Source organism: Triticum aestivum, chromosome 3B (assembly GCF_018294505.1).
Source record: "Triticum aestivum cultivar Chinese Spring chromosome 3B, IWGSC CS RefSeq v2.1, whole genome shotgun sequence".
In the NCBI taxonomy this organism is placed as follows: Eukaryota; Viridiplantae; Streptophyta; class Magnoliopsida; order Poales; family Poaceae; genus Triticum; species Triticum aestivum.
Genome location: NC_057801.1, coordinates 57,955,975 through 57,981,733, shown reverse-complemented (window position 1 = coordinate 57,981,733; position 25,759 = coordinate 57,955,975). Strand labels below are relative to the sequence as shown.

The following is a 25,759-nucleotide window of genomic DNA, read 5'->3' as shown; positions in this document are numbered from 1 at the left end:
GCCAAACCAGTTAAAATGGTCGAATCAGGACCAGTGATAGACTTCATATCAGGGGCCGTACACTGTTATGGTGTCCCCCACAGCATCATCACTGACAATGGCTCAAATTTCACAGCCGATTAGGTGAAAACTTGGTGCGGCAACATGGGCATTAAGCTCGATTACACCTCTGTCTATCACCCCCAAATAAATGGTCAAGTCAACGTGTAAATGGTCTCATCATGAGCGACATCAAACCTAGACTATTGCGATCCTTGAAAGAATCTGACACGCATTGGGGTCGAGGAGCTCGACTCCGTACTCTGGGGGCTGCGGACCATGCCGAATCGTACCACCGAATACACACCATTTTTTACGGTGTACGATGCAGAAGCAGTGCTACCCTGCGACATAATCCATGACTCACCTCGCGTGCGCATGTATGAAGAGAAGGAAGCCGAGCTAGATCGGCAGCATAACTTAGATGCTCTGGAGGAGGAGCGTGACGTAGCAAAAGCCCGTTCCGTATTCTATCAACAACAGGCTCGAAGGTATCAAAGCAGAGAAGTACGGGCCAAAACTTATAACATTGGCGAACTAGTTCTATGCCTCCCCGAGAAGAAGAAGGACAAGCTCAAACCCAAGTGGGAGGGTCCCTTTATCATTGATAAAGTCCTCACCCGAGGAGCGTACCATCTGCGCAATGCATCTAATAACAGACTCGAGCCGAACCCATGGAACGCAGCCAGACTCCGAAGATTCTACGCCTAGCGCCAGACTCAGTGTTCGTCTCCTTACCTCCGCTCCCTCAATTATGTTCCCCTTTTTCCTTTCTCGCCCTCTTTTAATTTTTACACACAGCCTTAAAACTGTACGGATGCTTTGATCGCTCTGGCCGCACTACGTGTGCTCATTATACCTGGGGGCTTCCTATACGGAAGCTAAATATAACTACTATAATGGCTTCCTACCAGCCACATATGAGTTTTTTTTCTTCATGTGTGCCTTTTATTCACCATTATATGCATCGAGATGACTTAAGTTTTGGCCATGCTGGGTTTCCTGGCTCTTGTGTTTATGCCCTACGTTCCCGTTAATCCGTTAATTCGGCTAGGGCATAAGGGGAGCACCTCTGCGATTGTTACTGCCGGTTCAGCCGGATGTGTACCTCAAAGTGGGTGAAGCCGAAAGCTAGCGTTCTTAAGGGAATATTCGGTCGGTGAACAAAAGATGTTTTCATTTATTACAACGTGAATCCCCGGATGTTTTGCTTCCTGCGTCTCTGTTCGCAGTTCGGACATGCACATCGACGCATGCGCACCCAGAGAAAGGAACCCCTAACGGAACTATTCTCTCTGGAAGATGTTTCTTACTATCCATGTAATATAACATAACTCGTTGGGTACTTGTCTGTTGAAGCACTTATGACCCCTACGCCTGGTTTCCATGCATACCCCGGTTTTTCATAATCTTGCGGGTATTCGGATACACTCTGTACTATCAGATCCGGGGGCTGAAGCGAAAAGGTCCGCCATGACAAATGATTTTCAATCCGGCTAGGGACTACATAGGTCCATTTAAATTACATAGTCACTAAGATTGACTATATTCTTCCTCTATACCATCCAACAGGCTGTCTAGCTTACAATCCCGTTGGAAATACTTTGCGGCTAACGCTACTTGGTCATATACCAGACTTACGGGTATTTCTTGCCCATCTGCCCCCACCGGTCCGACTTCGGCCATATGGTTCGGGTCAGCCTTGACATATCGCGTCTTCACCATGGCCCAGGCTTCCCTCGCACCTTGTCGGCAGGCTGATATCTTCCATAACCGGAAACGCCGCCGTGCTCCTTTGAGCATCTCCACAAGTTCGTTCATGCCTCCGGGCAGGGAAGCGGATGGCCACAAGGCCTGGGCAATACCCTTCATCACCTGCCGCACTCGTTCGTGCAGTTGTGAAAGATCTTGCAGGATATCACCTGCAGATCTGGGCATCTCCTCTCCAGGACGGCCCATTAGTATACATACAGATATAACTCTGTCAATACGCTTCCTTGCCGAATTATACTATAGTTTGCTTAAGCACTTACTATAAATGCCGCGTTCAAGCCTCCTGTTCTCCTTCACGGAGTCAACAAGCTGAGCACGAACATCTTTTAATTCAGCGCTCAACCAAATATTAGCATCTTGGAGATTATTTCTCTCTTGGATAGCCTTCGTCAGCACGCACTCACCCGCCTTCAGCTGACTTCGCAGATGTGGCTCATTATCTTCGACATTCTTCGGATTCTCTCCGGGATTGTCTGTAGCATCTCCTGTTAGACTTATAATCCATGCCGAATAAATAACTGGTACAAGTTTAGTCTTACCAGCAGAGGCCCTTTTCTCCTCTTGTTCGGCAACAGCGGCCTTCAGCTGGGTCTTACATTCCTCCAGTTCTTGAGATAAATGGGTATTCTTCTCTATAACAACCTATGCATAGAACGATCCTTAAATCAGTTGCGCCAACTGTTTCAAGTCTCAGGGGCTACTACTACACATACTTACTAGATTTCCTTACCCGTATATCCTTTGCATACTGGTCTGTAGCTCTGGCAAGTCCATCTTGAGCAGCGCGAATATATGCGTCCGGAGTTGAAGGCATCAAAAGCCTCCTCGGAGAAAATACCATTGCGGAGTACGGCCCGTCTGCACCGATGATTCATGGCGCTCCTCACTTCGGAGTTTGAAGCGGAAAGCATGTCAGCATCCTCTGTGGGAGGGCAAGTTGGCACTGCCCCCACATCAGCCTCCACCCGTGAATCCGATTCAGGAATCCGGATGCTTGAGGCATGATCGGCAGGGGATCCGGATGTGGTCTGGCGGCTGTTTTTTCTGCTAGGACACAATGCAAACCGTCACATTTTGGCAAAGATAATCACAGAGCAAGTTAAATTTGTACCTCTGCCCCGGCATCTCGGTTCTAACTGCCTGCCTCTTACACCTGCCCGAACCGGATGCCCCTTGCTGAGGAGCCCCTGTGGGCTCGGCACGGCGTCCTGATGGTCGTCTCTGCAAAAATACAACATGTGCGCTTAAGGCACGGCATAAGTCGGAATTTAGGGCTCCGGCTTTACTTACGTTCGACACCGGGAGCAGCCCGGGATAATCACCAAGGATGGCCACTAAAGCGTCGTTGCGGCTTGCTTGATAAAATGTCCCGTCTACAAGCTCCACGGATATATCCGGATCTTCTTCAAGTCCGGGGTCGAGAGCCCGGCCAGGATCCTCTGGCTGCAGAGGTGGGCTGTTCAACTCTTCCATGGCCCTTCTCAGTTCCTGCTTTGAAAATAGCAAGATAAAATGATTGGTGACAAAGGGCACACGTGTGAATAGAATCGGATAAGGAATGACAGCTTACCCAGCTTGGGGGGTTGTACATGGAAAATCCATCCCGCGGCTTAATGTGGAGGAACTCCTCTTCTTCCCCTTTGTACAAATCGGACAATATTTTTGCCAGTGCGGTGGCTGAGTCTAGACCTTTACGATCGCAGCGGGTGGCGTCGTCTTCCCCGTTGTGATGCCACATGGGTTTCCCCCGATATTGAAGTGGCTGCACCCCTCGCATTATGCATATTGACATAACCTCTATCATTGTCAATCCTGATTTGGCCAGAATTTTTATCCTGCCCATCAGATAGAGGACCTCTCTGTCATCTTCCTCCTGGGGGCTCCGCGGGCACCAGTTTTGGCGTTTCTTCAGTGGGGCGTTGGTAAACTTGGGAAGGCCCGTCTGGACTGGGTCTGGAAGGGGAACGTCATCTACATAAAACCACTCCGTGGGCCAATCTTCAGATGCCTTCTTTGGAGTGCCGGACAGGTATCCGGCCTGAGCGATGCGCCATATTTCGGCTCCGTCCACTTGATATATAGATCCCCCTTGATTGCGAGGGACGAGGCAGAATAGCCTCTACAATAGCTCAAAATGAGCTTCGCATCCCAGGAAGAGTTCGCAGAAGGCAACATACCCTGCGATGTGCAATATGGAGGCGGGAGTGAAGTTGTGCAGCTGGAGACCGTAGAACTCCAGGAGCCCGCGGAGGAATGGGTGGATTGGAAACCCAAGCCCCCTCAGCAAATACGGGACAAGGCATATCCTCTCCCCTCTAGATGGGTTCGGAAAGTTCTCCGCCTGCTCCCCGCCATTATAGGTGGCTAGTCCGGCTCGGACAGGAACCATGTATGCAGGTGGGAGGAACCCCTGGGTCTGCAACTCCACTAATCGGCTATGAGGGACCAAACATTTTTCCCAATCGCCTGGCTTAGAGCTAGGGGTGCGAAAAGAGGAGCTTCGGCGGCCAGCCATGATGGAATGGCTTTTCCCGGGCACGCTCTGTTGGATGCTTGCTGGGAGGAAGATGGTGTGATTTGGGTCTGAGGATCCCCGTCTCTTCAAATAGACGGTTGGCTTACAGGGTCAGGGTGGTAAATGTAAAAATGCCCCGACTTCTCGTATTCATTTGACACATGGAGATATCCATTATTGAAGCACAGAAGCCAAGGAGTACGACATTAATGGAGGCTGGACACTATTCGCCACGACATGTACTCTGGATTTGGAGAGGAACCCGCCTTGCAATGCCGAAGACAATCTGCGCGCCGGACTCATCGTCATTGAAGCCTGGTTCAGGGGCTACTGAGGGATTCCTGGATAAGGGGGTATCCGGACAGCTGGACTATGTACTTTGGCCGGACTGTTGGACTATGAAGATACAAGATTGAAGACTTCGTCCCGTGTCCGGATGGGACTCTCCTTTGCGTGGAAGGCAAGATTGGCGATTCGGATGTAGATCTCCTTCTCTGTAACCGACTCTGTGTAACCCTAGCCCCCTCCGGTGTCTATATAAACTGGAGGGTTTAGTCCGTAGGACGACAACAATCATACCATAGGCTAGCTTCTAGGGTTTAGCCTCTTCGATCTCGTGGTAGATCAACTCTTGTAATACTCATATCATCAAGATCAATCAAGCAGGAAGTAGGGTATTACCTCCATCGAGAGGGCCCGAACCTGGGTAAAACATCGTGTCCCCAGTCTCGTGTTACCACTAGCCTTAGATGCATAGTTCGGGACCCCCTACCCGAGATCCGCCGGTTTTGACACCGACATAGCCCCTGAGTATTTGATACTTGTTCGGTTGCTAAAATTAGTAACTCGAAATAGGAGTTACAGAATAAACAGAGACTAGTTGTGGGTGAAGTGACGATGTGTGTTGGAAGTGGTTCCAAGATTGATATGATCATCATCGCACACTCCCTATACTTTCGGGATTAGTGTTAAACCTAAATAAATGGTATTTGGCGTTTGCGTTGAGGATGAATATGATTTGATCATGTTTATTATGGTTATTCATTTAAAGTCAGAGAATAATTGTTGTTCTGTTTTCATGAATAAAACCTTCAATGGTCATACATCCAATGAAAATAGTTTGTTGGATCTCGATCGTAGTGATACACATATTCATAATATTGATGCCAAAAGATGCAAAGTTGATAACGATAGTGCAACATATTTGTGGCACTGCCGTTTGGGTCATATCGGTGTAAAGTGCATGAAGAAACTCCATAAAAATGGACTTTTGGAATCACTTGATTATGAATCATTTGATGCTTGCGAATCGTGCCTTATGGGAAAGATGACTAAAACTCCGTTCTCCGGAACAATGCAACGAGCTACTGACTTATTGGAAATAATACATACCAATGTATGTGATCCAATGAGTGTTGATGCTCGTGGCAAGTATCGTTATTTTCTGACCTTCACAGATGATTTGAGCATATATGGGTATATCTACTTAATGAAACACAAGTCTGGAACATTTGAAAAGTTCAAAGAATTTCAGAGTGAAGTAGAGAATCATCGTAACAAGAAAATAAAGTTTCTACGATCTGATCGTAGAGGAGAATATTTGAGTTATGAGTTTGGCCTTCATATAAAATAATATGGCATAGTTTCACAACTCACGCCACATGGAACACCACAGTGTAATGGTGTGTCCGAACGTCATAACCGCACTTTATTGGATATGGTGCAATCTATGATGTATCTTACCAATTTACCACTATCATTTTGGGGTTATGCATTAGAGACAGTTGCATTCACTTTAAATAGGGCACCATCAAAATCCGTTTGAGACGACGCCTTATGAACTGTGGTTTGGCAAGAAACCAAAGTTGTCGTTTCTTAAAGTTTGGGACTGCGATGCTTATGTGAAAAAGTTTCAACCTGATAAGCTCGAACCCAAATCGGAGAAGTGCGTCTTCATAGAATACCCAAAGGAAACTATTGGGTACACCTTCTATCACAGATCCAAAAGCAAGATATTGTTGCTAAGATGGATCCTTTCTAGAGAAGGAGTTTCTCTCGAAAGAAGTGAGTGGGAGAAAAGTAGAACTTGATAAGGTAATAGTACCTTCTCCTGAATTGGAAAATAGTTCATCACTGAAATCAATTCCAGTGATTCCTACACCAATTAGTGAGGAAGCTAATGATGATGATCATGAAACTTCAGATCAAGTTACTACAGAACCTCATAGGTCTTCCAGAGTACCGTCTGCACTAGAGTGGTACGGTAATCCTGTACTGGAAGTAATGTTACTAGACCATGATGAAGCTACGAACTATGAGGAAGCGATGATGAGCCTAGATTCCGCGAAATGGCTTGAAGGCCATGAAATCTGAGATAGGATCCATGTATGAGAACAAAGTGTGGACTTTGGTGGACTTGCCCGATGATCAGCAAGCCATAGAAAATAAATGGATCTTCAAGAGGAAGACGGACGTTGATAGTAGTGTTACTATCTACAAAGCTCGACTTGTCGCAAAAAAAAGGTTTTCGACAAGTTCAAGGTGTTGACTACAATGAGATTTTCCCAACTGTAGCGATGCTTAAGTCTGTCCGAATCATGTTAGCAATTGCCACATTTTATGAAATCTGGCAAATGGATGTCAAAACTGCATTCATTAATGTTTTTCTTAAAGAAGAGTTGTATATGATGCAACCAGAAGGTTTTGACAATCCTAAAGGTGCTAACAATGTGCGAGCTCCAGTGATCCATCTATGGACTGGTGCAAGCATCTCGGAGTTGGAATATACGCTTTGATAAGTTGATCAAAGCATATAGTTTTATACGGACTTGCAGTGAAGCCTGTATTAACAATAAAGTGAGTGGGAGCACTACAGCCTTTCTGATTTGTATATGTGAGTGACATATTGTTGATCAGAAATAATGTAGAATTTTTCTGGAAAGCATAAAGAAGTGTTTGAAAGGAGTTCTTTAAAAGAAAGACCTCAGCAAAGCTACTTTCATATTGAGCATCAAGATCTATTGAGATAGATCAAGACGCTTGATAAGATTTTCAATGAGTACATACCTTGACAAGATTTTGAAGTAGTTCAAAATGGAATAGTCAAAGAAAGAGTTCTTGTCTGTGTTGCAAAGGTATGAAATTGAGTAAGACTCAAATCCCGACCATGGTAGAAAATAGAAGAGAATGAAATTCATTCCCTATGCATCAGTCATAGGTTCTATAAAAGTATGCCATGCTATGGACCAGACCTACTGTATACTCTGCCCTGGTTTGGCAAGGGAGTACAATAGTGATCTAGGAGTAGATCACTGGACATTGGTCAAAATTATCCTTAGTGGAATAAGGGTATGTTTCTCGATTATGGAGGTGACAAAAGGTTCGTCGTAAAGGGTTACATCGATACAAGTTTCGGCACTGATCCAGATGACTCTAAATCTTAATCTGGATACATATTGAAAGTGGGAGCAATTAGCTAGAGTAGCTCCGTGCAGAGCATTGTAGACATAGAATATTTGCAAAATACATACGGCTCTGAATGTGACAGACCCGCTGACTGAACTTCTCTCACAAGCAAAACATGATCATACCTTAGTACTCTTTGGGTGTTAATCACATAGCGAAGTGAACTAGATTATTGACTCTAGTAAACCTTTTGGGTGTTGATCACATGACGATGTGAACTATGGGTATTAATCACATACAGATGTGAATATTGGTGTTAAATCACATGGCGATGTGAACTAGATTATTGACTCTAGTGCAAGTGGGAGACTGAAGGAAATATGCCCTAGAGGCAATAATAAAGTTATTATTTATTTCCTTATATCATGATATATGTTTATTATTCATGCTAGAATTGTATTAACCAAAAACATAATACATGTGTGAATACATAGACAAACAATGTGTCACTAGTATGCCTCTACTTGACTAGCGCGTGAATCAAAGATGGTTAAGTTTCCTAACCATAGACATGAGTTGTCATTTGATTAACGGGATCACATCATTAGGAGAATGATGTGATTGACTTGACCCATTCCATTAGCTTAGCACTTGATCGTTTAGTATGTTGCTATTGCTTTCTTCATGACTTATACATGTTCCTATGACTATGAGATTATGTAACTCCCGTTTACCGGAGGAACACTTTGTGTGCTACCAACGTAACTGGGTGATTATAAAGGTGCTCCACAGGTGTCTCCGAAGGTACTTGTTGAGTTGACGTATTTCGAGATTAGGATTTGTTACTCTGATTGTCGGAGAGGTATCTCTGGGCCCTCTCAGTAATGCAAATCACTATAAGCCTTGCAAGCAATGTAGCTAATGAGTTAGTTACGGTATGATGCATTACGTAACAAGTAAAGAGACTTGCCGGTAACGAGATTGAACTAGGTATTGAGATACCGACGATCGAATCTCGGGAAAGTAACATACCGATGACAAAGGGAACAACGTATGCTGTTATGCGGTTTGACTGATAAAGATCTTCGTAGAATATGTAGGAGCCAATATGAGCATCCAGGTTCCGCTATTGGTTATTGACCAGAGACGTATCTCGGTCATGTATACATAGTTCTCGAACCCGTAGGGTCCGCACGCTTAAAGTTCGATGACGGTTATATTATGAGTTTATGTGTTTGATGTACCGAAGGAGTTCGGAGTCCCGGATGAGATCGGGGACATGACGAGGGGTCTTGAAATGGTCGAGAGTAAAGATCGATATATTGGACGACTATATTCGGACATCGGAAAGGTTCCGAGTGATTCGGGTATTTTTCGGAGTACCGGAGAGTTACGGGAATTCGCCAGGGAGTATATGGGCCTTATTGGGCCATACGGGAATAGAGGAGAGAGGCCAAAAGGAAGGATGCCTGCGCCCCCCCCCCCTTGGTCCGAATTGGACAAGGGGTGCAGCCCCCTTTTCCTTCTCCTTCTCCTCCTCTTTCCTTCTCTCCTACTCCAACAAGGAAAGGAGGAGTCCTACTCCCGATGGGAGTAGGATTCCCCCCTGGCGCGGCCTCCTCCTTGGCCGGCCGCCTCCCCCCTTGCTCCTTTATATACGGGGGCAGGGGGCACCCCATAGACACAACAATTGATCATTGATCTCTTAGCCGTGTGCGGTGCCCCCCTCCACCATAGTCCTCCTCGATAATATCATAGTGGTGCTTAGGCGAAGCCCTGCGCCGGTAGAACATCATCATCGTCACCATGCCGTCCTACTGACAGAACTCTCCCTCGACACTCGGCTGGATCGGAGTTCGAGGGACGTCATCGAGCTAAACGTGTGCAAGAACTCGGAGGTGTCGTGCTTTCGATGCTTGATCGGTCGGGTCGTGAAGACGTACGACTTCAAACGTGTTGTGCTAATGCTTCCGCTTTCGGTCTATGAGGGTACGTGGATACACTCTCCCCTCTCGTTGCTATGCATCACCATGATCCTGCGTGTGCGTAGGAATTTTTTTGAAATTACTACGTTCCCCTACATTAGCTAGTTGGCTTCTTCTCTCTTTTAGGATCTCAATACCATGTTCTCCCCCTCTCTTGTGGAGATCTATTTGATGTAACTCTTTTTGCGATGTGTTTGTCGAGATCCGATGAATTGTGGGTTTATGATCAAGTTTATCTATGAGAAATATTTGAATCTCCTATGAATTATTTTATGTATGATTGAGTTATCTTTGCAAGTCTCTTCGAATTATCAGTTTGGTTTGGCCTACTAGATTGATCTTTCTTGCCATGGGAGAAGTGCTTAGCTTTGGGTTCAATCTTGCGGTGTCCTTTCCCAGTGATAGCAGGGGCAGCAAGGCACGTATTGTATTGTTGCCATCGAGGATGAAAAGATGGGGTTTATATCATATTGCATGAGTTTATTCCTCTACATGATGTCATCTTTCTTAATGCGTTACTCTGTTCTTATGAACTTAATACTCTAGATGCATGCTGGATAGCGGTCGATGTGTGGAGTAATAGTAGTAGATGCAGGCAGGAGTCGGTCTACTTGTCGCGGACGTGATGCCTATATACATGATTATGCCTAGATAATCTCATAATTATTCGCTTTTCTATCAATTGCTCGACAGTAATTTGTTCACCCATCGTAATACTTATGCTATCTTGAGAGAAGCCACTAGTGAAACCTATGGCCCCCGGGTCTATCTTTAATCATATAAGCTTTCAATCTACTTTTATTTGCATCTTTACTTTTCCAATCTATATCATAAAATACCAAAAATATATTTATCTTATCATACTATCTCTATCAGATCTCACTTTCGCAAGTGGCCGTGAAGGGATTGACAACCCCTTTATTGTGTTGGTTGCGAGTTCTTTGTTTGTTTGTGTAGGTGCGTGGGACTTCTGAGGAGCCTCCTACTGGATTGATATCTTGGTTCTCAAAAACTGAGGGAAATACTTATGCTACTATTGTTGCATCACCCATTCCTCTTCAAGGAAAACCAACGCAAGCTCAAGACGTAGCAATAAGGATTTCTGGCGCCGTTGCCGGGGAGGTCTCCGCTCAAGTCAAGACATACCAAGTACCCATCACAAACTCATCTCCCTCGCATTTACATTATTTGCCATTTGCCTCTCGTTTTCCTCTCCCCCACTTCACCCTTGCCATTTTATTCGCCCTCTCTTTCCCAATCCTCTCCTCTCTTTTTTCGCTTGCCTTTTTCTGTTTGCTTGTGTGTTGGATTACTTGTTGCCATGGCGCAAGATAATACCAAATTGTGTGATTTCTTCGATACCAATAATAATGATTTCCTTAGTACTCTGATTGCTCCTCTTAATGATGTTGAGTCTTGTGAAATCAATACTGCTTTGCTGAATCTTGTTATGAAAGATCAATTCGCCGGACTTCCTTGTGAAGATGCCGCTACTCATCTAAACAACTTTGTTGATTTGTGTGATATGAAAAAGAAGAAAGATACGGATAATGATATTGTTAAATTGAAGTTATTTCCGTTTTCACTTGAGATCGTGCTAAAATTTGGTTTTCATCTTTGCCTAAAAATAGTATTGATTCTTGGAACAAGTGCAAGGATGCTTTTATCTCTAAATATTTTCCTCCCGCTAAGATTACCACTCTTAGGAACGATATTATGAATTTTAAACAACTTGATCATGAGCATGTTGCCCAATCTTGGGAAAGAATGAAATTGATGATTCGCAATTGCCCTACTCATGGTTTGAATTTATGGATGATCATACAAAAAAATTATGCCGGTTTGAACTTTGCTTCTAGAAATCTTTTAGATTCGGCCGCAGGAGGCACGTTTATGGAAATCACTTTAGGATATGCCACAAAACTTCTTGATAATATTATGGCTAATTATTCTCAATGGCACACTGAAAGACCTTCTAGTAAAAAGGTGCATGCTATAGAAGAAATTAATATTTTGAGTGAAAAGATGGATGAACTTATGAAGTTGTTTGCTACTAAAAATACTCCTCTTGATCCCAATGATATGCCTTTTTCTACTTTGATTGAGAATAATAATGAATCTATGGATGTGAATTTTGTTGGTAGGAATAATTTCGGAAACAATGCTTATAGAGGAAACTTTAATCCTAGACCGTTCCCTAGTAATTCCTCTAATAATTATGGAAATTCCTACAATAATTCTTATGGTAATTTTAATAAGATGCCCTATGATTTTGAGAATAGTGTGAAAGAATTTATGATGTCTCAAAAGAATTTTAATGCTTTGCTTGAAGAAAAATTGCTCAAAGTTGATGATTTGGCTAGGAACGTTGATAGACTTTCGCTTGATGTTGATTCTCTTAAACTTAGATTTAATCCTCCTAAGAATGATATCAATGAGTCTCTCAAAGCCATGAGAATTTCCATTGGTGAGTGCAAAGAAAGAACCGCTAGGTTGCGTGCTAAGAAAGATTGCTTTGTAAAGGCGTGTTCTTCTAGTTTCAATGAAAATAATGATGAAGATCTTAAAGTTATTGATGTGTATCCTATTAGATATTTGTTTTGCAACATGAATCTTAATAATAATGGGACTAGAGATGAGTCAACTTTAGTTAGAAGGCGTCACAATAATTCGAAGTTTTTAGATCTTGATGCTAAATTTGGTAAAAGTGGGACTGGAGAGGTCATGACTTTAAATAGCATTGAACCCACTATCTCGGATTTCAAGGAATTTGATTATGATAATTGTTATTTAGAAGGTTGTATTTCCTTATTGCTATCTGTTGTTAATTCTCCTCATGCTTATAGTCAAAAAAAAGCTTTTACCAAACATATCGTTGATGCCTTGATGCAATCTTATGCTGAAAAACTTAATTTGGAAGTTTCTATACCTAGAAAACTTAATGATGAGTGGTAACCTACTATAAAGATTAAAATTAAAGATCATGAGTGTTTTGCTTTGTGTGATTTGGGTGCTAGTGTTTCCATGATTCCGAAAACTTTATGTGATATTCTAGATTTCCATGATCTTGATGATTGCTCTTTAAATTTGCACCTTGCGGATTCCACCATTAAAAAGGCAATGGGAAGGAGCAATGATGTTCTCATTGTTGCAAATATAAATTTGGTGCTGGTAGATTTTATCGTTCTTGATATAGATTGCAATCTTTCTTGCCCTATTATACTTGGTAGACCTTTCCTTAGAACGACTGACGCGATTATTGATATGAAGGAAGGGAATATTATATTCCAATTTCCATTAAGGAAAGGCATGGAGCACTTTCCAAGAAAGCAAATTAAATTACCTTATGAGTCTATCATGCGAGCTACTTATGAATCGAGTGCCAAAGATGGCACTACTTAAATCTATCTTTGCTTTTATGCCAAGCTAGGGGCGTTAAACGATAGCGCTAGTTGGGAGGCAACCCAATTTTTTGTTGTTTGTTTTGTTTTTGTTTCTGATTAGTAATAAATTTTGCATCTACCTTCTGTTTAGATGTGTTTTCATGTTTTAATTAGTGTTTGTGCCAAGTAGAACCTATAGGATAACCTATGATGATAGTTAATTTGATTCTGCTGAAAAACAGAAACTTTGCACTCACGAGAAAAAATTCAATAAATCACAGAAACGTTATTTTGCATTGATTCTTTTTGCTGCTGATCAATAGACAAAGTTTCCAGGACTTGCTATTTTGGTAGGATTTTTAGAGTTCCAGAAGTTTGTGTTAGTTACAGATTGCTACAGACTGTTCTGTTTTTGACAGATTCTGTTCTTCGTGTGTTGTTTGTTTATTTTGATGCATCTATGGCTAGTATTAAGTGGTATGAACCATAGAGAACTTGAAATACAGTAGGTTTAACACCAATATAAATAAATAATGAGTTCATTACAGTACCTTATGTGGTGGTTTTTCTTTCTTTCACTAACGGAGCTTATGAGATTTCCTGTTGAGTTTTGTGTTGTGAAGTTTTCAAGTTTTTGGTAAAGATTTGATGGAATATGGAATAAGGAGTGGAAAAATCCTAAGCTTGGGGATGCCCATGGCACCCCAAGATATTCAATAATAGCCAAAATCCTAAGCTTGGGGATGCCCCCGGGAAGGCATCCCCTCTTTCGTCTTCGTTCATTGGTAACTTTACTTGGAGCTATATTTTTATTCGCCACATGATATGTGTTTTGCTTGAAGCGTCATGTATGATATTAGTATTTGCTTTTTAGTTTACCACAATCATCCTTGCTGTACACACCTTTTGAGAGAAGCCTATTTGATTGAAATTTATTAGAATACTCTATGTGCTTCACTTATATCTTCTGAGCTAGATAGTTTTTGCTCTAGTGCTTCACTTATATCTTTTAGAGCATGGCAGTGGCTTAATTTTGTAGAAATTGCTAGTCTCTCATGCTTCACTTATATTATTTTGAGAGTCTCTTAGAACAGCATGGTATTTGCTATGGTTATAAAATTGGTCCTAGAATGGTAGGCATCCAAGTTGGGTATAATAGAAACTATCATAGAAAGTGAATTGGATGCTATGATCAATTTGATACTTGATAATTGTTTTGAGATATGGAAGTAGTGATATTAAAGTCATGATAGTTGGGTGATTATGAATTTAAAGAATGCTTGTGTTGAAGTTAGCAAGTCCCATAGCATGCACGTATGGTTAAAATTGTGTAACAAATTTGAACCATGAAGTGTCCTTGGATTGTGCATCCTTATGAGTGGTGGTTGGGGACGAGCGATGGTCTTTTCCTACCAATCTATCCCTCTAGGAGCATGCGCGTAGTGCTTGGTTTTTGATGACTTATAAATTTTTGGAATAAGTATATGAGTTCTTTTGACTAATGTTGAGTCCATGGATTATACGCACTTTTACCTTTCCATCATTGCTAGCCTCTTCGGTACCGTGCATTGCCCTTTCTCACCTTGAGAGTTGGTGCAAACTTCGCCGGTGCATCCAAACCCCATGATATGATACGCTCTATCACACGTAAACCTCCTTATATCTTCCTCAAAACAGCCACCATACCTACCTATTATGGCATTTCCATAGCCATTCCGAGATATATTGCCATGCAACTTTCCACCGTTCCGTTAATCATCATGACACGCATTACTTTTGTCATATTGCCATTGCATGATCATGTAGTTGACAGCGTATTTGTGGCAAAGCCACCATGCATAATTTTTCATACATGTCACTCTTGATTCATTGCACCATCCCGGTACACCGCCGGAGGCATTAATATAGAGTCATATCTTGTTCTAGTTTCGAGTTGTAATTTATGTGTTGTAATCAATAAAAGTGCGATGATCATTATTATTAGAGCATTCCCCAAAAAAAAGAGAAAAAAAAGAAAGGCCAAAAAAAGGCCAAAGAAAAAAAAGAAGAAAAAGAAAAAAAGGGAAAAAAAGAAAGAAAATAAAAAGGGGCCATGTTACTATCTCTTTTTCCACACTTGTGCTTCAAAGTAGCACCATGTTCTTCATATAGTGAGTCTCATATTTTGTGCTTCAAAGTAGCACCATGTTCTTCATATAGTGAGTCTCGTATGTTGTCACTTTCATATACTAGTGGGAATTTTTTCATTATAGAACTTGGCTTGTATATTCCTATGATGGGCTTCCTCAAATGCCCTAGGTCTTCGTGAGTAGGCAAGTTGGATGCACACCCACTAGTTTTCTTTTGTTGAGCTTTCATTTATAGCTCTAGTGCATCCGTTGCATGGAAATCCCTACTCCTCATGTTGACATCAATTGATGGGCATCTCCATAGCCCGTTGATTATCCTTGTCAATGTGAGACCTTCTCTTTTTTTTGTCTTCTCCACACAATCCCCATCATCATATTCTATTCCACCCATAGTGCTATATTTATGGCTCACGCTAATGTATTGCGTGAAAGTTGAATTTTTTTTAGATTATTTAAGTACGAAAGAATTGTTTGGCTTGTCATCGGGGGTGTAGAATTTGGGAACATTTTTGTGTGACGAAAATGAAGCATAGCCTAACTATATGACTTTGTAGGGATGAACTTTTTTTAGCCATGTTATTTTGAGAAGACATGATTGCTTTTATTAGTACGCTTGAAGTATTACTATTTCTTATGTCAATATGAACTTTTATTTTGAATCATTTGGATCTGAACATTCATGCCACAATAAAGGAAATTACATTGAGAATTATGCTAGGTAGCATTCCACATCAAAAATTCTGTTTTTATCATTTACCTACTCAAGGACGAGCAGGAATTAAGCTTGGGGATGCTTGATACGTCTCCAACATATCTATAATTTTTTATTGTTCCATGCTATTATATTACCCCTTTTGGATGTTTATGGGCTTTATTTTACACATTTATATCATTTTTGGGACTAACCTACTAACCGGAGGCCCAGCCCGTATTGTTGTTTTCTTGCCTATTTCACTATTTCGAAGAAAAGGAATATCAATCGGAGTCCAAACGGAACGAAACCTTCGGGAGCGTGATTTTTGGAACGAACATGATCCAGAGGACTTGGAGTGCAAGTCAAGAAGTGATCGATGCGGCCAGGAGATAGGAGGGCGCGCCCACCCCTACAGGGCGCGCCCCCTGTCTCCTGGGCCCCTCAGGCGGCCACCGACGTACTTCTTCCTCCTATATATACCCACGTACCCTGAAAACATCCAGGGAGCCACCGAAACACAATTTCCACTACCGTAACCTTCTGTATCCGTGAGACCCCATCTTGGAGCCTAGGTCGGCGCTCCGTCGGAGGGGGAATCAACCACGGAGGGCTTCTACATCAACACCATAGCCCTTCCGATGAGTTGTGAGTAGCTTACCACAGACCTTCGGGTCCATAGTTATTAGCTAGTTGGCTTCTTCTCTCTTTTTGGATCTCAATACCATGTTCTCCCCCTTCTTGTGGAGATCTATTTGATGTAACTCTTTTTGCGGTGTGTTTGTCGAGATCCGATGAATTGTGGGTTTATGATCAAGTTTATCTATGAGAAATATTTGAATCTCCTTTGAATTCTTTTATGTATGATTGAGTTATCTTTGCAAGTCTCTTCGAATTATCAGTTTGGTTTGGCCTACTAGATTGATCTTTCTTGCCATGGGAGAAGTGCTTAGCTTTGGGTTCAATCTTGCGGTGTCCTTTCCCAGTGACAGCAGGGGCAGCAAGGCACGTATTGTATTGTTGCCATCGAGGATGAAAAGATGGGGTTTATATCATATTGCATGAGTTTATTCCTCTCCATGATGTCATCTTTCTTAATGCGTTACTCTGTTCTTATGAACTTAATACTCTAGATGCATGCTGGATAGCGGTCGATGTGTGGAGTAATAGTAGTAGATGCAGGCAGGAGTCGGTCTACTTGTCGCGGATGTGATGCCTATATACATGATTATGCCTAGATAATCTCATAATTATTCACTTTTCTATCAATTGCTCGACAGTAATTTTTTCACCCATCGTAATACTTATGCTATCTTGAGAGAAGCCACTAGTGAAACCTATGGCCCCTGGGTCTATCTTTTATCATATAAGCTTTCAATCTACTTTTATTTGCATCTTTACTTTTCCAATCTATATCATAAAATACCAAAAATATATTTATCTTATCATACTATCTCTATCAGATCTCACTTTCGCAAGTGGCCGTGAAGGGATTGACAACCCCTTTATTGCGTTGGTTGTGAGTTCTTTGTTTGTTTGTGTAGGTGCGTGGGACTTCTGAGGAGCCTCCTACTGGATTGATACCTTGGTTCTCAAAAACTATTGTTGCATCACCCTTTCCTCTTCAAGGAAAACCAACGCAAGGTCAAGACGTAGCACTCCTCCATCATCATGATATTCTTCAGAGGCGTTAGTCCTCTTTTTCAACCCTTTTGGTCATTCGATGACAAAGGGGGAGAAATTTGAGTTAGTCTTCAAGCGGGTCTATCTTATATCGGCGTTTTTTTTGCTAAGTTACAATTCTCGTTCTTTTGATGACTTTGCTGGATCGAGTTGTAATCTTAAACTCTATGGTGGTCTGACACTTTTGCTGAGTTCTTCTGCATGCTTATTCCTCATTAATGTTAATGCACGCATGCTGAATTACATCAGTCACCATATTTCATCATGCATTTCAAATTCTTCATACTATATGTCAAATGCGTGTATGAATTACAAGATATAGGGGGGAGATCTCCATGATTATAGAAGAACTCCCCCTATATCTTGTAATCAAATTCCTCAATTTCAGTATTTACACTTCATATGTTTATCCCCGTTGAAAACTTAACCTATATTGTCATCAATCACCAAAAAGGAGGAGATTATAAGTGCATCTAGTGCCTCTTAGTGATTTTGGTGTATTGAATAGTTATAGGTTAAGGGACTGATGCATTTGTGAGTGTACACATGTCTATAAGTCTATGAGGAGTTTGATATTTACAGAGAAAGTCGACCCATAAAAATGAAGTTCTTCAACTGAAGACTTTGGATTTCTGAAGACTTTGAAAATGAAGAAATTGGTGTGACCTTAAAGACTTGGTAATCATTCGAGGAACATGAAGCGTGAAGGCTTTTGTTTTCATAGTTTCATTTTCTCTTTCTTGAGTCATAGGAAACACCGTATTGTTAAAGGGGTTGAAGAAATACTAAGGAAAAATTTCCATGTGATGCTCAACTCAAAATCCTACACCTACCAATCCCTTCGAGTGAAGCCATTGAAAATTTCATATAGTTCAGTAAATTTCTTCAGTAACAGAGATGACGTTCTTATGGTTGCTAAGGAATTTGTTCTGATTGAGGAGTTAGGAATTCGCCAGTGCGGATTGCCTACACAGTGAGGAACATGATAGCCCTGAGGAATTTGAGAGTCAAAATTCCGACCGTTGTTGTGCTACGCGCCAGCTGTCCCAAAATATCTACCCACCTAACGGTCATATCATTGAAGGCCATTTATGTCTTATCATGTCGGGCTGCTCCCTAGGCTATAAATAGCCGCCCCCTACAACCACTAGCTGGTTGGCTGCTCCGAGAGAAACTGACACTTGTCATTTGAGAGCATCCCATCCTCCGAGGACTTTGAGCGAAAATCATCAAGTGAGGAAAACCAAAACCCAAACACCTTCAAACCCAAAGTGATTGAGCATCACTGAAGAGATTGATCCTGCGTAGATCCGACGCTTGTTACCTTTGAAGACTGTGCTTCTTCCAGACGGTTAGGCGTCAAAGTCTAGAGCATCCAAGAGGATTTGTGGATCACCGAGTGACCGAGTTTGTGAAGGTTCGGAAGTCACCTGAAGATTTACCACGAGTGATTGGGCGAGGTCTGTGTGACTTTAGCTCAAGGAGAATACGGTGAGGACTGTGTGTCCTTTGGTTTAAATACCTAGCCGCTCCAACCAGATGTACAACTGAGACAACAGTTGGAACTGGTCTACCAAATCATTGTCTTCACCAAGCTTACTGGTTCTATTTCCTAAACTCTTTCATTTCCTCATTTCTGTTGTTGTGTGCTTGTTCATATCTGTTTGAAGACTTTGACTAAAGACTTTCTCAATTTCCTCAGTTCAATTTCTTCAGTCTGTTCCTCTTCATCTTGTGTTATCCTGTGCTTATGCTTTCTGTACTCTGTGCTTGTCTTCATTTCATCATGATGACTATGCTAGTGCTCTGCTATGTTTACTTTTGAGTACTTATTCCGATGTAAGTAGTTTTTCATTTAGGAATTTCTTCACCAGCAAATTCCTCAGTGAAGAATTCATAAAAATCGTCTATTCACCCCCCCTCTAGTCGATATAACGCACTTTCACATGCAAGCTCTCCCACGCTCCGATCCCCTCTTATGTGCAGAGCCTCACGAGGACTATGTCGAGGATGGGCGTTCGAGGCGGCGGGGACGCGGGGGCTCTGGGGTGCAAGATGGTCGGCGGCGGGAGCGACGGCACGCTCGACGTGTGCACGCGCGTCTGCATCGTCGACGAGCAGGAGGCCATCCTCTACGAGAGCTTCATGAAGCCCCTCATCCCTGTGACGCACTACCGGTACGAGACCACGGGGATCCGGCCCGAGCACCTCCGCGACGCGCCCATGGTGAAGCAGGCGATCAGGCGGGTGCAGGACATCCTCCTCAATGGCGAGCAGTCCTACCCCTACTCCTCCCGCGGCGCGGCCCGGCTCCTCGTCGGCCACGGACTAGAGCACGACCTCGACACGCTGGACATGGACTACCCAGCCCACCTCAGGCGGGACACGGCGACGTACCCGCCGCTGATGAAGACGAGCGCCAGGCTCATGAGCAACTCGGTCCGGTATCTCACGCGGAGCTGCCTGGGGTATGACATACAGACCGGCGGCCACCATCACCCCTACGACGACTGCGTGGCCGCCATGCGGCTGTACAGGAGGATGCGCGCCATGAGCCACCTGCACCTGCACGGCCGTCCCAAGGACGACGAGGATGAGTCCACGGTCAAGGCCTTCCCGGCGTGGAGGCAGCGAGAGCTGGAGCGCATGTCGCCGGAGGAGCTCCTGGCGATGTCCAAGCCCGACTACCAATGTTGGTGCCTCGAAGACGTCCGGCGATGCTAAAGTACGGCAGCCGGCTCCCTACGGAATTCGAATCTTGGCTGGCGCTTTTACTTGGTGGTCCTGATGAAAAGATAAGAGAAAATAAAAGAATGGATAGTTGTCGTACGTTACAATCAATGTGGCGATCGAATAAATCATAGTTTTGTTTTGTTGAAAAGTAAGTTGCCTGAATTTCAAATTTAGGTCATTCGATTTTGTTTGGGAATAAAGATGGACAGAGGCACGACAGGGCACCTAGGGTGCCAGGCGAGCAAAGCGAGGCCCGGGGACACCGGCAAGGCCTCGGCTAGGAATAATCCGCAGCCGACGGAGACTAAGTTAGAAGGTTAACAGGTGTGGGTGTGGGGACTGCGGGCATCGGACTGACGGTCGGCTGGGCTTGACCATTGATGAATAGATTAAAAGTTTTTCTCGAAATATAAGATAAAAATGATGACACTTGAATTTTGAAAAATCAATGTGCAGTATATTACGCTAAGATGTCAAACTTGACGGGCTCCGTGTGCAGAACTTTTTTTAGCTTCGGCACGTCTCTCTCCGGTGCCGTGAGAATGTGCTCCAATCGAACGCGTCGTCGAATGGGAGCACAAAGGTGCCGGCGATGATAACATCTCTTCCGCGAATGAAAACTCCTCCCTAGAGATCTGCATTACAGAATACACTGACATCTGGCTTATGATGGTGCCCTCGGTTTGGTTTTAGCATGGTGAACCAGGTGCTCCGGGTACGGCGGTAGGCCAGTAGCAATGTAGCACTGGCTGTGGCTCATCATCCACCTTCTTGTAAGATCTTTGATGAATCAGACATCGCTCCCGTGCGGCTCCAGCGGCCGCACCGAGGCGCCCAAATCCAATCGCCAGCGGACCTCCCCTACCTCCCCACTTCCCCTCGCCGTCGCCAGGCAAAGCCCGGGTGGTGCGGCGGCGGCGGGGCTGCTTCAGTGGCGCGGTCGCGTCGGATTCGGTGAGCTCGGCTGCGAGCTTCAATGGCTGGGCTTTTCTTCCCCAAGGCGGAAGTGGGCTGGCGTCGGCGGCTGCTGCCGGCGGAGGGTCTGGGCAAGGCATGGGCGTGCGGTGTGAAGGCTCTGGGCGGCGCGTGGCGTGGAGGCCCGGGGTGGTGCGTCGCGGGCGAGGTGCGAGACGGCCCGAAGGCCGGGGCGGCTCAGATATGGCCACTGGGCGGCGCGGCGAGGCGTCCGCCACGAGGAGCCGCGTAGCAACAGAGGGGTGGCGGGGCGCGGACGCGAGGGGCGCGTTTTCTCATCTGGCGCTTGGAGGTGCAACGCCGGGCGCGCGTTGGTGCAGGTGCGTGCTACGGCGCGGCTAGATATGGCTTCGGGCGGCGCTCCACTATAGCCTGCGTCGGCATGGTGCTGTCAGGCCGGGTGGCTCAGTCCGCGATGGGAGGCCTTGGATCCGGCCGGCCGTGGTCGGATCTGGCTTGGCGGCTGGATTTGACGGCTGGACAGTTGCGGCATCCGCGCGGCGCGGCTAGCTGCGGCGGCTCCTAGCCGTTCTTCGTCGACAGGCTGATCTGTGGGTGGTGATGCATTGCAGGAGGTTCAGCTGGTTTGGTCAGGGCGTTGTGCAACGAAACCGGGCGAAAGCTTTGACTCTGGTTTTGGCCGGAGCCGGCAACGGTGGCGCTCGTGGGCGTCGCGACCTTCTTGAAGGCGTTGCCGTGGTGAAGTGCTCATCTCCCTACCAACCCTTTCTCCGAGGGAAACCTCATATCTGTGCATTCATGGATCGGACGATGACGGCGTCCTGCGCTGTGCCCCTCTTGAGGGCTTCGTCTTTGGAGGTGGGGACAAATTGGAGGGATTAGTGGCAGGTGCGCCAGAATGGTGAGTTGGCGCCAAGGCTTCTGTGGCAACGATGGCGGCGGTGAGCGAGGTTGGAGGCACGGCAATGGTTGTGTTAGTCGGTTCTTCTTGGGCGTGTTCATGGGATTGCCTTGGTCTGTTTGTTGCTGTGAAGTCGGAGCTGCGGTTGTGGGGCCCCTGTGGCAATGATGACGAGCAGCAGGTGGTCTGTTCGGCGGTCTTTCACGACGCCAACCTTGCATATTTCTTCTTCGTAGCTCTCTGTCAGAGTCGGAGTTGCGCTATCCTCGACGTAGGTGGTTGAGTTTTGGTGCGGAGCTTCATTTTTCTCCACATGACCTCTATGGTGCGGGTTGGGTTGATGCTCGTCTATGGTGAAGTCGGAGTCGTTTGCTCGGGGATTAGGGATGGCGATGATGCCGCTTGAGGAGAAGTGATGACGATGACACGTGTGTGCTAGCTCAACGAGGCCCTCTTCAGAAAGGGATGTATGGAGTATTCTATGTGTGCCGCTCATCGGATTATGACGGTCTTCACCCGGTTTTTCGTTAATTAACTGGGCAATTCTCTTCTGCTTAATTAATGGATGAGGCAAATCTTTTGCCTCCGTTTACAAAAAAAAATCTTTGGTCTGAACTCTGAAGGAAGGAATGAAGGAGCTGATGTAAGATTGTATCCTGATCTCAAATAGGCTAGTCTATCTGTAAATTTATCCTCGAGACTTGGAAAGAAAATGAAATAAAAGTTATGTGCTCCTGACATTGTTGAATATGGCAATATATAGAACACTGACATGTGCGTATGCCGAATGGACTAACACAGATAGAGAGATCCCTGAAATTATTATTGACCCCATAACAGAACCACAATTTTACAGTCCAGCAGAACAACTAGTAACTGAGCTTTAGGTTATGCTTGACAGTACAGTACAATGAACTCTCTATTTGTTGTCAGATGTATTGTCGCTCTACAACCATCATTCCGTCGTAGTCTAGGTGGTTAGGATACTCGGCTCTCACCCGAGAGACCCGGGTTCAAGTCCCGGCGACGGAATTTTTCCTTTTTAATTTGCTTTTTTTAGGCAGCTTCTGCTGTTCCACGGCTGCTGGTGAGAGTCAGGGGATACATACAGATGTCGTGGTGAATCGTACATTCACGCTACTCCTTTTTCAGGGGATTTGAAACGTCGCACTAGACGGATATATATAAACCACATTGTTTTGTTTGGCGGCCTAAATTTGTTGGACATGAAGAACCGACATGGCGTCTCTCATTGTATCTCTGTGCTGGCTATTATTTTATGAATGGATTTGGGTGCCCCTTAAAAAAAGAAGAAAAAAAATCAGGTTTTCTTTGTAAGCTAAAAAAAATGTCAAACGAGCTGGTTCGTGCCAGGTAGGAGGAGCAAGCCATCTCATGAAGCTATCTGACAGGAAAAAACGCACAAAACCTACTGACCATCTGAAATGAGGCCAGTTTCTCTACGTAAGGAACTCCCATATGATAGTCGTTTATTTTCGACACTATATCATTCACTCAAGAATTGATGATATTTTTTTTCAAATTGATGGACTTTTTCCAAATCCGTTATTTTTTTCAAAAATCGATGAACTTTTTTTTTTCAAATTTGTGAATTTTTTTCAAAATTGATGATTTTTTTTCGAATTTGAGAACTCTTTTTAAAATTTATGATTTTTTAACTTTTCGTGAACTTTTTTGTAAAAGCCAACAGTCAACAACCTGGTCAGTAGTGCGTGGTCGCGGTCAACAGTCAACTAGCGACATAGGATCGAGCGACGAGCGACCCGAGCGAAGAGTGTCGAACCCTTCTGCACCTCTCGATTGGATCCAGCTACCCAGAATGCCAGACCGACGGCCGCACGGGCCCAGTCCCGACGCAACAGTTGTCAGGAAGAGAAGGACGCAGGCGACGCCATGGCGAGGAGAGAGTGGGCGGGTGATGCCTTAGAGGGAAGGGGACACAGCGGATAGAGGAGAGGATGGGCTTCGTCGTGACGTGGAGGAGAGATGGTGGGGTAGGATAGGAAGGGGCGAGCGGCGCTATGGAGGGGAGGGGGAAGCGGCGGTTGTGATGCGGTGAGAGAGCGAGAGGATCCAGCTGCTGTGAGGGAGTGAGAATAACGAGCCTATGTGCTGCGGTTCGGTGAGAATAAGGCCACGAAGCTATGTAGATGAAAAGAAAAACTAACAAGCACACAACCTTGTCATGTTAGGCTTTTTTTCTTTAAGAAAATGAGGAAACGAGCAGCTTATGTGATGAGGTAAGGCTAAAAATTGTTTTTACAGAATAGACCAACAAATGAGAAAACTGTATTTATTTTGTTTCCGGATAAAAGGCGATTGCCTGATCTTAAACAGAGGCATTACGATTATTACATGAAGAGATAGCAAAGAATAAGTCAAAAAATCATTGCATGGTCCATAGACCGAATCATAGCGGCTCCGCACATTTGGAGGCTAAAGCTAATAAGAAGCACTCCTAAAAAAGTAGTACTAACAAGCGGGCATAAAGGGCAGCTAGGCAAGCATGGCGTAAGAATCGGAGGCGGCTACAACACCACTTCACGCCGAGGAGAGGATAACTCCCCTGGCTAAGGGCCTCTCTGGTTCCAAATAAGTCACCAACTTATAAGTCGAGAAGTGAAAAAAAAATTAACTTATTTTGCCAAACAGACCCGACTTATAAGTCACCCCAACTTATAAGTCATAAGTTGCTTCACCCCAACTTAAAACTTATAAGTCACCCCCTTTTGCGTTGGTCCCACCACCTACATAATGTTGATTGATGTGGAAAGGTGTGTCAGATGACTTATAAGTCAGATGACAACCAAACAGGCGTGACTTATAAGTCACTGGTTTTAAGTCACCTGACTTATAAGTCGGATGACTTATTGAAACCAAACAGGCCCTAATGCCATTCAGTCGTGATGTGTCACAAAGGCTCCTGCATTTGTCCCGAAGGCTACTGATCAACTAGTCAAGCTGAGGTCGGTCCGGCCATCGTCCGAGCGGTTTCCAAAGTTACAACTGAATCATAATTTTATTCACTAGGTCAGCTGAGTGTTTTATAGATCGCCACTCTATTAAAGCCTTGTTGCGGGTCGTCCATAAGTCCCAAGCAATCGCCCCAAAACCCATCCAAAAGATCGTGTAAATTAGCAAACTGCACGGGGTTCCAGGTACAACAAACCTCAAAATCGATGAACTTTTTCTAAATTTAATGATTTTTTTCAAATTTATGAACTTTTTTAAAAAATTGATGAACTTTTTTCAATTTGCGGACTCATTTTCGCATTTATGATTTTTTTAACTTTTCGTGAACTTTTTTTAGAAGTGAATTGTCAACAACCTAGTCAGTAGTGCATGGTCGCGGTCAAGAGTTAACTAGCGACCTGGGATCAAGCGACGGATTTATTGTCAAATTGATGAACTTTTTTCTCAAATCGATGAACTTTTTTCCAGAACTGATGATTGTTTTTCAAAATCGGTGTTTTTTAACAAAATTCATGAAGTTTTGTTTCAAAATTGATTAACTTTTCCTAGAATCGATGAACTTTTTTCAAATTTGCGAACTCTTTTCCGAATT

The 25,759-nt window shown here is 44.1% G+C and overlaps 1 protein-coding gene and 1 non-coding gene across 2 annotated transcripts; both read left to right on the top strand.

The window, feature by feature from the left end:
• The first annotated feature begins 19,649 nt into the window (after positions 1–19,649).
• LOC123067294 (RNA exonuclease 4-like) lies at positions 19,650–20,327 on the top strand. The gene has a single exon (XM_044490154.1). The coding sequence runs from the start codon at positions 19,659–19,661 to the stop codon at positions 20,325–20,327; it is 669 nt and encodes a 222-aa protein (XP_044346089.1). The 5' UTR covers positions 19,650–19,658.
• Positions 20,328–23,132: 2,805 nt separating this feature from the next.
• TRNAE-CUC (transfer RNA glutamic acid (anticodon CUC)) lies at positions 23,133–23,205 on the top strand. The gene has a single exon. It is a non-coding gene; the product is annotated as a tRNA-Glu (tRNA).
• Positions 23,206–25,759: the final 2,554 nt, after the last annotated feature.

What these genes read in the sequence shown, in the direction of transcription:
- LOC123067294 (XM_044490154.1), top strand. Translation starts at nt 19,659, where the DNA reads ATGGTCGGCGGCGGGAGCGACGGCACGCTCGACGTGTGCACGCGCGTC.